Source organism: Ammodytes marinus (assembly GCF_949987685.1).
Source record: "Ammodytes marinus genome assembly, chromosome: 6".
NCBI classification, from domain to species: Eukaryota; Metazoa; Chordata; class Actinopteri; order Uranoscopiformes; family Ammodytidae; genus Ammodytes; species Ammodytes marinus.
The window spans coordinates 4,987,446-5,000,565 of record NC_137235.1 but is presented as its reverse complement, the minus strand read 5'-3'; the positions used below and the strand labels follow the sequence as shown (position 1 = coordinate 5,000,565).

Here is a 13,120-nt window from a genome sequence, read left to right as displayed (position 1 = left end):
CCTACGTAGGCTATCTGATACACACATAAAAGACGACTTTTTCATGCTTCCCAACCCATTTTTATTACCACAGCAGCATGGGGACGTAGCCTAGATAATACATTGTGATTTGGGTGTTAAATCTATCTAGGCTACTTTTTAAATACTCATTTTACGACCTTTTCAAACCCGGAAGTACACAACGATATAGGCTTACTGACGCTCGGATGAGTTACTGTTTTGTTGTTGTTTTTAGACGTTTGTATAGGCCTATGTAAAATATGTGCTTCTAATTATTTTTTACATTATATAATTATATGCTATCTCCTTAATGTGCCTTGATGAAAAACGAGTGGTTGTGATCGAGTTGTGTGACATTTTAATGACCAGATTACTTTTACTTTTGACTTTATTATTGATGCCTAACTTCTGCATTCTTGGGACTTTGTAAACCAATGTCTTGCAAAAAATAAAAACGCTCAGATGAAGCTTAATCACCTTAAGAGTTCGCTAAAGTATTTCACTTATTTAACTGTGAAAGCCGACGGCACGCGTTGCCATAACGACGCTGGCACATGACGTCACCACAAGTAAGGTTTGACAGGTACACAGCTGACACGAGACACTGGATTTCAACAAGACACTATTTTGACACTATTCTTAATTTTTATTCTTGTTCTTGCAAAGGAAATAGTCAAACCCGAAGCCTCCCAAGTTACAATCATTCACAAACTTACCAATATATATATCATAGCCTGGCGCCAGACTAAACAGCGCCTCCACGAGTGCCGCCGAGGTAATGACACCCAAGGTGTGAGGTGGACCTCAATGAGATTTGTTTTGACAATGAAATGTACATTTTTATTCACAAGTGACCATAAAATAAACAACAAGATGAATCGCTCATTTAATAAGATGCAATGTGCAGTAGACTAGATTTAACGAAGGATCCGTGGGGATGAGGAATGGATCAGGTTTATGCTTTCTGTTACTCTATTTCTTAACATATTGGTATATCAACTGTATGTTATGATATTGACTGACGCTAAAGGATGTAGGCCTACACTTGCAAACCTTCTGGAAAATAAGGTCGAGGTGGAATACACAATCTTCAGCAATACATTGGGTTTACGAGTAAAGATATCAAGAATGCTAGGATGAAAAAAATGGTAGGAGGAAAAAAGATTCAATTGATTATTTGTACAATGATTTATTGAAACAACAATATTTATGCGAGTCTGTGAGAAATACTTTGTTGTTCCCAACAGGGTTAAGGGGACACTGTAACGTTTTAAGTAATTTATTAGCTAAAATCAATATCCTCATTCATAAATATGTCCTCATTGGTATAAAATCACCTCTGCCAATAATCTGAATTATCCTCCTGAGCGGAGAATTACAAATATTAATATTACATTTTGTACATTGAGAGGGTAAGTCTTATGGAGGAATCCATGTTGGAAGCGTCAAATCAAATCAGTTTTATTTGTATAGCCCAAAAACACAAACACATTTGTCTCAGTGGGCTTTACATTTCATACAATATGATATATGATACCCTGCCCTTACACCCTTAGCTCGGCTGAGAAAAAACTCCCAGTAAAAACCCTTTAACGGGAATAAAAAAAAAATTGAAGAAATCTCAGGGAGAGTCGACAGAGTAAGGGATCCCTCTCCCAGGACGGACATGCTGCAATAGATAAGTAGAGAAAATCACGAAGGAATTTGATCATTGACCAGGTGATTACATGGTAATACTAAGTAAAGTGCGAATAGTGTGGATGCAGGAAGACTTCAGATGCTGCCAGAGGATCCACACCGTCTCGTCTCCACCAGGGAAAACTAAGGTTTCCATCGCCGGGATTACATCCCACGTCTCCAGGTGGCGTCCTTAACCACTGCAACATCTTTCGCGTTGATGGTCCATTCTCAGATGTTACCGGGGGGGGGACCAGATCCACACCGTCTCGTCACCACCAGGGAAAACTGGAAGAGGAGAGACAGGTAACCAGTGAGCAAAGCAAAAATGAATTTAAAGATTGAACAAGCAAGCGAGTAGAAAGAGTACTATCCTGATGGACGGTGAATCAAGGCTGATGTGAGGCAATAGCAGGCGGGGAGCATCCGTTCCTAGGACAGCTGATTCCGCACAGAACTCAGAGTCAGTCGAGTAGTATGGAGAGTGCTTGGTAGACAGAGGGAGACAACCCCCGGGGCAACGCTCAGCCAATCATGGAAGATAGACAGAGGAGAACAAATGTCAGAGAAATGGTATCAGTTATGCAATTAGCGTCGGCAGGACAATTTTTCAGTGGGAGGACAACCGGTACTCAGGCCCAGACAAACCGAGACCGAGGCAGCTCCTCAGGCTGTTAATAATAACGCTATAACAATGGTGAACAATTCATATTTGTCTGACCTAGTTGCGCGATATGCCCCATCACGGGCACTACGGTCTACGACTGCAGAGCTCCTGTCTGTCCCCAGAGTTAAGAAAGCTGCCGGCAGCAGGGCTTTCTCGTATCGAGCTCCTTCGTTATGGAACACACTCCCAATAGAGATCGGGCAATCTGAGTCTATCGAGGTGTTCAAGTCTAAACTTAAGACTTATCTCTTTGAATTAACCTTTGGTTAGCGCTCATCCACCTCTCTGCTGGCGCGGGGTCGGTGGCGGGTCACCCTGTCTGGGGTCGGTTCTCTGGCCTCTGCTGGGGGGGAGTTTGCTCTGGGGTAGGTACCGGTTTTGGGCTGTTCCGGTGGGCTGCCCTGGCCGCTCGAGCTGGGGCAAATTGGCGTCTGACCGTGGGCACCGCTGCTGGGGGGTGGGACCTTGCCTTGCCTCCGGACAGGCGGTCGCGGCGGCCTCCGGGGCTTGGCCCCCAGCTGCCCCCCAGCACCCCGCCCCCAGAGAGCACGCCCCAGTGCGGCACTAGTCCCGAGGAGGACCGGGGCCGTAGATAGAGAATAGAGTATAGAATAGGGAAATAGCCAAATGCACCGCTGCCACGAGGAGCAACCACAGCCGAAACCCCCGGAGGGGCGGCCCGTACAGCCCACACGGGTCCGCCGGACCGGCCATGAGATTAATATTATTTCCGCAAACGCGTTAGTGATTATTTAGTTTAAAAAAGTTAATTCAATATTCCGAGCGGGGGACTTCCTTTAGTTATTTGACCATCTTTATTTGCTGATCTCGTCCCCCAATAACTTTAACTGCTACCCCTGTATTTGACAGTAAAGTGTTAAGGTTGCGCGGCTGTCAGCCTGGTTCTCCATCCGAGGCTTCAAGGAAAAAGTGTCAGAAATAAGTGCCTGCACAGGCGGACACAGGTCACGACTAATGCCGCTCCTCCTGCGTCGTGCATGCAAGAATTAACTCTTTTTTTTTGGCCATCATAATAGAGCTTCATGCACTTTAGGGGTAAGCTGCTTTCCAAAGAATGGTACTGTAACGGAATGTTAGTGAATGCAAAATGCCAAAGAGAAAAGATACCTTGACATATCGTTGAGAGAGGTATTTGTGTAGGTCTTTCTTCTTTCTTTCATTCCAGCCTCGTGCTTGAATGGTTATCATATCAGTCCGTGCTATCAGTGCAGGGGAGAAAAGGTTACTAATACAACTGTTGTAGTAGATGATTTTCAACTTCAATATTTTGACTTTAGTTCATTCTTCAAAATTGTAAAGCTTGATTTGAGCAAGATTATGTAAAGATGATGGTAGAAATGGCATACAAATCATGTACTACATGTTGAAGGAAACATTAATTTACTTACTGGATTTGGTCATGTACTTTGTCGTCAGTGCAACACGTGACAAAAAAGAATTCACCTGCTCAACCTCCTCGCCAACTGTCATACCTGCCATTGGAAGACATGATAAAAAAAAACACTGAGATGTAACAGCATGTGTGATTTAAATTTTCACAGTAAAACCTCTTTGATGCCTTTTCAAATGTTTAAATGTTTTACGGGTAGGGTTTGCTTAATCTTTAGTTATAGTCAATCTCAGCTGCATGCTGGACAACTAACCTGCTCCTTCCTGATTGCGTCCACCCCACTGCACCTGTGGTGGAATAAGATCATAATTTGAATTTTCCACATCACCTCCAAAATTGCTTTGTTAATATACTTTTTAAGTGATCGTTTACATATTGCGATTGATTAGATTAACTTTCCCCAACAACATTCATAACACAAGCAATATACAGTGTAGGAGGTAATCTAGAATAGATACATTACCTCACATTTACCAGAGTGACCCTTGGCGTGCATCACGGACAGGAATGGCCTATTTTGCAAGAGTGGAACAAGTTCTGGAAAGGACTCGCACACTTTCTGGAGGTATGGATAGTATTTGCACATGATGTCTGTGCAAATGAACTGTATTTTATAGGCCATGGCAAGCTCCTTCTGTAGGAAAAGAGGATATGCAAATATCTCTCCCCTATGTCTCCCTACATGTTCAAGGCTTTAAAAAGAATGCCATGACGACAGACAGCCACCTCCACACCCTCTTCATCCACTTTGGACCCAGACTTGTTGGCAGTCTCTCGTGCAGCTGTCCATTGTGACTTCCCACAGACACCTTTCCCAGATACCTTTGAAAACATGTAACATAAACGGTTTGAAAATAAAGCTTAACATCTAATTTACCGAACTCAAATAAGAAATATACAGCATGTTTTTGCTTCTCTGAAAATGGTACTTTTCAGCTTTGTGTTTTAACAAGCACATATTTAACCTGGAAGCGTAATTTTCTACAATGTATGATCAAATATAATTTAAGTGCAACTGTGTTAGCCACATTTTTGTGATTATAATAAACATACAACTCACAGGTTGGACTCGATTCCGGATAAGCTGCACAAAGTCTGCCACATCCTTGTCCTTTGCAAAAAATGCACCGTCGAAGAATGCATTTTCACCCACTCTAAACATTTGCAAAGGAGACATTCAGATTCCATGCCTAAGGAATTTCCAAATACAATGATACATTATACTTAAATTAATGTAATTTAATAAGCAGCAGTACCCTTTGGTCCTGCTGAATCGATACATCTTCCGGTTTCCGTCAAGCGAGATTGCTGCAACATCCTCAGCGCAGGCTGGGCATGAGAAAGGTTTTTTGTGGAGTAGTTTGTCTTTATCATCGCGACAGTATGTCCACTCCAAGAAGCTACGCTGTAGACTGTCACCATAAATACTCCCTGCCTATTATTAAAAAGGAGATAACATTCAATTATGTGAACAATTAATAGCACAGCCAGTGTAGGTGACTACATTCTCTGAAGAAAATGCTATGACTTACGCGCCCAAAGGTGCTAGAACGTTGCTCAAGCATTTTAACAAATGCTTGTCGGGATAAACCTGGTGCAGTGACTTTCAGCTCTTCGAATGTCTTAAAGACATCAATAGCGTACAATGTCTGAAAAACCACATTAACAGGCCAGTAACCACTGGCCTGTAGGTCTTTCAGTCCAGGAGTCCATGACGTTAAGCAGGACCTGCAGGTACTTGTAGGCAAGGACAGATCATATCGTCCTGTGGAAACAAGGGAATATAATATGTCCTAAATTTTTACACCAATTCAATTCGGTTCTCTCAATATACTGTGTGTAGTCGTTGCAGAATCATAGCCCAATGCTTCAATGATGGTATGCTTACCAGTACAAACAGTGATGTCTGCAGCATCACAACTGCATATGTTGCTGGGCCGAGCAACTGGTAACAGACGTGCTATAATGAAATACAAAGCAAAGAAATAAGGAGTACATCTCCAAAACAATATTTTATAATCTAAAATAATTTTAAAACTTTTCATACATACATACCTTGTTCAGATATTGTATGTGTCCCATCATCATTTAGCAATGCATAGCATGTAGGTGGAATAGCTGTATAAAAACCCTCAACCAGAGAGTCCCTATTGTGTAAAACCCAGCTCTGATGATGGAACACGTCACAGTCGTGCTTTGGCAGGCAGTCGCGACATCTTATTACAGCCTGTTCTATGTTGCAGTGGTCACAAAGCTCAAGCAAAGGTTTCTCTGCTGAGAGCATCAGATCCAATAGATGCGGCCTTGCAGTCTCCCATTTCTCAACGGACAGTGTCTGCCGCATCTGCCAGGTCCTAGGAACCGTCAAAGCTTCTAGTGAACAATCCAATGGATCTTCCATCAAGCTTTCCTTCAGCAACTGCAGCTTTAAGTCTAGGAGCAGAGCATGAAATTACTATCTTCAAAAGGTAAACTCACTCTTGATTTTGGGCTGCTTGTAGGGCTGCAGCTAACGATTATTTTGATAATTGATTAATCTGTTGATTATTTTCTCGATTATAATCGATTAGTGTTTTGGCCCGTAAAATGTCAGAAAATGGTGAAACATGTTGATCAATTTTCCAAAGCCCATGTTGACTTCCTCAAATGTATTTTTATGTCCAAAACACAAAGATATTTCAGTTTACTGTCATAATAGGATTGAAGAAACCAGAAAATATTCACATTTGAGACGCTGAAATCAGAGAATTTGGACATTTTTTATTAAATTACTTGAAACGATTACTCGATTATCAAAATAGTTGGCGATTATTTTAATAATCGATTCGTCGATTAATCTTTGCAGCTCTAGCTGCTTGTAGACAATAATGTCTGAATGCCGACATGTAAATGATAAACAAACCAATTTGAAATAAGAAAGCCAAACTAATGATATCAAATGGAAATTTCCAATAAACTATGATATCAAGACATGTTCATAGAGCTTAAAACCTACCAATTGTCTGCTGCGCCTCTTCCACTTCTAATGCAGTAGCTTAAATATGACAAAAAGACAAGGACAGAACAAAAACAAATTACTAACATAAATTATAAGTTGCATGGTTGTTCAATTCTATTTATATACTGCCATTTTTAATACAACATTTACCAGATGATGTAAATAACTTTGTTTACTTTCTGTTGAAGTGGTGGCATCATCTTGATGGGTATCCTTTGGCTTTAAGTGAGAGGATGGCCGGGATCCTGTCATAAAATAAATCTTATGATCAGGCAATGATTAAATTGGTATCTCTACCTTTCAATGGCCATTAAAAACAGCCAAAGCCTCTTTTACATGAATCTAGTTACCATTTCAACTTTAATGTGGTGTGATATTGTAATGTAAGGAACTACAGTAACACTTAGAAAAGGAATTTAAATATCATTAGCCATCAATTTGAGAGAACTGGAGACTTTATGAACCTCAGACGGATGCACAGACTCATTGAATCAGGAGAAGTCACACTAACCTCCATAAGATGTCTGTTTCTCAGCCAATAAGCGCACATCCTTCTCAGTGTGTTTTATTTAATTTTTTGACTTTTTCCCCTGCTCACCTGATTCTTTCCTCTAAAATGAAAACATAATTGAAACATTTTGTTAGGTTACAGTTGCTATCTGAGGAGACATTACAGTGCTAAACAAAATTGCATATATGAAAAATATTTAGAAAATAGTATTGTGGCACTGTACTTTAAAAACGTGTCTTGCTAGTTTCACAAGAGTTACTAATTTATTCAAATGACATGTCTAAGCAACTGCAGTGAAAGATTAAATGCAGACAACATCGGTCTATAATATAAAGTAACTAGCGTGTGTTTTAATTAAAATTAGGTGGGTTGTCGGAAAGTCTAATATCAATACTACATATAACATTACATAAATAAAAACATACAGGTACATTTGAAAGAACATTCGCTCTACTTTACCTTGTGGTTACTGTCACTACACGATCTCTGAGGAGCCTGCACGATGATGAGGACCGCATGCGCAGAACGGCCGCCATCTTGGAAAGCCCGCAGTCGCCTAGGCAACGCACGTCAGCGTCCTCACCCCCGCCCCCTCATAAAGTTCTCCGTGAGCACAAGCACGCACACACACACAAAGTCCGTGGCTTAGCCGCCCCGTAACTGAATTTAATTCCAACACGTAATCAGTAGCATGATTAACTGTTCTATCTTCATAACAAACTAAATGTCATGCAAATTGGTTCAGAATTGAGCGAGTTACAGTCTGTTTTTAGTGCAGTCTGTGGCTCTCCAAAACACTTTGAGCTAAGCGGGCTGTCAATGATGGCGGCCATTTTGCGCACGCGCACCTCATATCGTGCAGGCTCCTCAGATCGTGTATGACAGTTACAACTGACTGACGCAGACGCATTGTCATATAAACACAATACGACACGCCCCTTCTCAGTCGCGGGAAACGGGGCAGCCATGTTGTTTAGGTTGTAGGCCTAGTTTTAAAAATTAAAAGTAGAAAATTAAAAAGTGATAGTAGCCTACTGTGAGGTGTTTCGTGTGATGCTTTACACATTCATGTAATCAGATTTGATAGATTATCAAGAGTATGAGAAATATTCTGTTCAAAATCAAGCGGTTTAAGTGAAGAAAAATGTAAAATGGCATGTCACATTTCAAACAGTCTGTTCAATGTGCTTCAAACACAACAAATACAATTGACATAAATGGATATTTGAGTGTAGGCCTAGGGCCTATAAAAAATAGTGATTCATGAAAACATTGCCTAATTAATTCCCTGCCACCACCAACATAAAATAATGTAGGATTATTTCAACATGCCACATTTGAAAGGAGTTACAGAATTTGTGAGTCAAGCAGAAAGTCACAGGTCATAATGACCTTACAGATTGCAACAACAGCAGGTGTTGCAAACACAGTAGAAAACAGGAACAATATTACAACATCTCTGCAACAAATAGAACTACTATAATCTATTAGAAGCAGCCAGTTGCTAATATGGTCAGGTATTGGAGAGACTCGTACACGCATACACACACATGCACACACAGACACAGACACACACACAGGCGTGCACCCACACACACACAGACACAGGATGATCTGCATAAAAGGCCAATGGCTTTTCACTGAAAGGAAGCGCTCTACAGGCAGTCCTGCTGCCTGTTTTCCAGAGGCCCGAGGTATGGCTTTTGGGTTCGGCTCCACTTCACCGAGGTTAAGGCTAGACTAGAATTATGGTTAAAGATCTGAGAGGTAGCCTATCTTTTGTAATGTATAGGTTAAACATCTGTATTGGTATTAGGAGCTGTGTCTGCTCACTTGTAACTTGAGACTGATGGCAAACTTCAATAAAGAAACCTGATGAGACCAGAACCACTATCTTCCCGAGTCTCTCTCTGCACGTGTCTCCTTTAGTTATAGATGATGATGGAATCAAAAAGGCCGTCTCGGCCACTACCTGATTCCACTTCAATAACACCCCCTCCATAATTGCGGAAAGATTTAGGCCTATTCAAATCTACAGCTCTAACTGCTCCTGGATGATGGTTTCACTCTTCTTTGTTCTGGTTCGTTTGTTTTTGTGGAAATAGCGACCAAAATAAGTCACTTTTACGTATTGCAATCCCTCTGACCATCCAGGTCATTATTACCATGTGCTTGTGGTTCGGTCGGACACAAAAGCCCTTGCATTTCATTAGGAAAATGAGCTTCCAAGTACGCTGAAATAACAACTTTGTTTTTCAAGTATTCAAACATGATGACTTTGTTTTCAAACAGACCAAGAGAACCAACAGAAAAAACAGTTTGAACTTGAAAGGCCTCAGACTTGCCTGTATGTCACCACCATACAATCAGAATAGAACTAAACAAGTGTTGAAAGATTGTCAACTTAATGAATAGCATACAGTAGGTCAGTTTGAAGATGTGACCGAAATGGGCAACATTCAGGGCATTATGGCCGGAAGCTTGCCTCAAAAGAAAGATATTGCATGCCGAAACTGCTTTGGTTGTATACATGATTTTTCATTCTTTCCTTCCAATTAATATTAATAATACCATTACACCTATTGCCTGTTTTATGTCTCTACCTCTTAAACAAAGTTCAGAAACATTTCTAGACACTGAGGTCAACTAGCCTATACAAAACAGATCTCATCTCCCAACCGTCTCCCTGGACATTAAGTTATTGTTAACTCGGCTCAGATGCTAAACACTGATATGCTTGGAGCCTGTAAGCCTGGTAGACTAACAGAGATTGCAGAGAATGTGTGCTGAGGACAGGCAGTGTGACAAGATTGACTGATTTGTGTTAACATGTCCCCAAACAAGAGAACAGAGGATAAGGCCTCACTGAAAGTATTGTAACTATGAAATGTGCCAAATCATAGGTGTATCGTATAGCCTATTATTTTATATCCACTTAAAACCTAAATTATGCTGTTCATCATAACTAACTAGTTTGAAACAAACATTTTGATAAATGGAAATTATTATGGAATAAACCTTTTATTTTGAAGGGGTGTTTTCCATTTCTTTGCGCGCGCCTAAATCCATGGACATATAAACAAATCGCGCGAAGCCCATTGGAAGTTGACCATCGACTGGAAAGCCGCAAGGAGAAAGTGAGTATGATAAATATGCCTATTGAATAATGTATTAAGAAATATTTAATTTTAGTCGTGCATGATTGATTTAACATGGAGGATACCATTCCTACATATTCATTAGGCTACTGCTCTGGTTGTAGGCTTTACACAGTAGCCTATACCAATTAATTAATAAATTAATCAGGTATCTCGTGCTGGCTCTCTGTAGCCTATATTAATAATAATGTGTTACTGTTTTTTAGATATGCCCGGTAGCGTCCACAAAGACTGTGTTGGTCACGCCAAAATTGGGGTGGCACGGAAGAAGTGCCCGACCTGTTCGTGCCTTCAACCACATAAACAGCGGCTGACTGAAGCTCGACAAAAGTTCCAGGCGGAAAAGGAGGCCTGGAAGGAAAAAAAAAAGAAGTGGAACAACGGGAGCAAACAACATGATCAGGCCCACAAGATGGTAAGTAGAATGCAATGATAATAAGTTGTAATGATATTCTCTGTCTTTCATAAATGTATAGGCCTAATGAATCCGTGTATAATCCGTGTATCTTCCGTTCAATCCATATCCGTTTGGAAATCAAAACACGATAAACGAAAAGTTAACTGTTTTTTTAAATAGGCTACTCATCCTCTCATCTACATTATTTATACTAAAAACACGTTTTTCTCTATTTTTAATCTCAATTAATGACCAGGTTATCAAATGTGAGAATAATGTCCTAAATGTTGATTTTGAAAAATACATGTTTCAATTTAGTGGTCGAGGCTCCGGTGTCGTGCGAAAGTGTGTGTGTGTGTGTGTGTGTGTGTGTGTGTGTGTGTGTGTGTGTGTGTGAGTGAGTGAGTGAGTGTGTGTGTGTGTGTGTGTGTGTGTGTATGCGTGTATGCGCGCGCGCCCAGAGGCGAATTTAGCCAGTACGCCAAGGTAGGCAATTGCCTTGGGTCTCATGGTCATCTAATACATGTTTGTTTTACTCTCCATTCATTAATCACCGAGGGACACATCCTACATTATTGATAATGTTATTGATCAATAACATTATCAATGTTATTGATACTCACATGATCAGCTGAGGCATGAGCCCCAGTGCAGACAGCTGCATATGAAAGCATATTTATTGGTTAGGTCCACGAGTGAACAGCTGTTTGTCTGTCACTGTTTAGATCAAGGCATGATCTAAACAGTGACAGACAAACAGCTGTTGATCCAGATCAAAACGGGACAAACCACCAAACATTTAGCATCTTTATAGAAAGGGGAAACATATTTTGTCTGGCTGCCAAAGGCTGCTATGTCACTGTCTGTCATAGGCTACCATCAACAGCCTTATTTTACAAAAGCTCAATTCAGATAATTAATAAACGTGGAAATAATATAGGCCTAGCCTAGACAAGACACACACACACACACACACACACACACACACACACACACACACGTAGCCTATGCACACGCAAACACTCAAAAGGGGCTTTTTAAAGTGCCCCACTTTGACTCAGCAAGTGAAGTTAAGACAAAAAAAGGAAAAAAGGGAGACAGAGACGACGATAGATGCAATTTTCTTTTGTGGACCAATAAATATGCTTTCATATGCAGCTGTCTGCACTGGGGCTCATGCCTCAGCTGATCATGTGAGTATCAATAACATTATCAATAATTTAGGATGTGTCCTTCAGTTCCCAGTGCGATGCTGACGTCCGCACGTAATCGGTGATTAATGAATGAAGAGTAAAACAAACATTTATTAGATGATTATGAGACCCAAGGCAATTGTCTACCTTTGCGTAATGTCTTAGTTTGCCTCTAGGATTGCGCGCACGCACTCACGCACTTCTTATCGGAGGTAACTGTCGCATGACACCGGGACCTCGACCACTAAATTGAAACATGTATTTTTCATATGGATTGAACGGAAGATACACATATTTTGTCTCTATTTTTAATCACAATTCATGAGCCGGATATCAAATATCAGAATAATGGCCTAAATGATGATTTTTAAAAATAGCCTACATGTTGCAATTTAGTGGCCGAGCTTCCAGTGCCGTGCCAAAGTTACCTCCGATAAGAAGTGCGTGCGTGTGTGTGTGTGTGTGTGTGTGGGGGGGGGGGGGGGGGGGGGGGGGGGGCGTTTGTATGCGTGTGTTTGTGTGTCTGTGTGTGCGTGCGCAGAGGTGAACTTAGCCATTATGCAAAGGTAGGCAATTGCCTTGGGTCCCGGACTACCACGGGTCTCATAATCATCAAATAAATGTTTTTTTTACTCTTCACTTATATTTAAATTGTTTATACTGTATATAGCTCTGTTTTTTTTATTTAGTTTTTTTCTATGTTGGTTTTAATGAAAAAAACAAATTAACTGATATAACCCTGACCGACTTGGCCTACTGAAGTGAATATTAATAAAAAGATCTCTAATAGGTATCATATATACTATCACAAATTGATTTTTATCGATGAAGAGACTTTTAATGATAACTGAGTACCTCGTTTCGTACCCTGTCTAGTGTATATATAGTCCTGTGTCTATGTATTCCTTGCCTTTTTGCCTTATGGCATTTTTTGTAATTTTTGAAGAGAATAAATTATCCTTTACCTGAAACTGTCTGCATTTGTGTCCTAACTGCCTGCCTGTCATTGCTAACTATTTGCTCACCAAAACTCAGTAGATAATGGATTTTAATTTTAATAAAGTTTTTTTAATGTTTTTTCAGTTGGACCGTTTAGCTGGCTTGGGCT

At 40.6% G+C, this 13,120-nt stretch overlaps 1 protein-coding gene across 2 annotated transcripts; it reads right to left on the bottom strand.

The window, feature by feature from the left end:
• Window positions 1–1,360: 1,360 nt before the first annotated feature.
• On the bottom strand, window positions 1,361–8,080 carry LOC307252465 (uncharacterized protein). 2 transcript variants are annotated; one of them, XM_080030138.1, is made up of 14 exons: window positions 7,724–8,080; window positions 7,265–7,364; window positions 6,930–6,998; window positions 6,751–6,789; window positions 5,811–6,188; window positions 5,644–5,715; window positions 5,288–5,520; window positions 5,012–5,190; window positions 4,816–4,909; window positions 4,219–4,577; window positions 4,009–4,042; window positions 3,750–3,837; window positions 3,473–3,564; window positions 1,361–2,164 (listed from the first exon to the last, which is right to left on the bottom strand). In XM_080030138.1, the coding sequence occupies exons 5-10, from the start codon at window positions 6,154–6,156 to the stop codon at window positions 4,434–4,436; spliced, it is 1,068 nt and encodes a 355-aa protein (XP_079886264.1). In that variant the 5' UTR covers window positions 6,157–6,188; window positions 6,751–6,789; window positions 6,930–6,998; window positions 7,265–7,364; window positions 7,724–8,080; the 3' UTR covers window positions 1,361–2,164; window positions 3,473–3,564; window positions 3,750–3,837; window positions 4,009–4,042; window positions 4,219–4,433. The 2 variants fall into 2 exon arrangements, with proteins under 2 accessions (XP_079886264.1, XP_079886263.1); XM_080030137.1 differs by having other exon boundaries at window positions 3,754–3,837.
• Window positions 8,081–13,120: the final 5,040 nt, after the last annotated feature.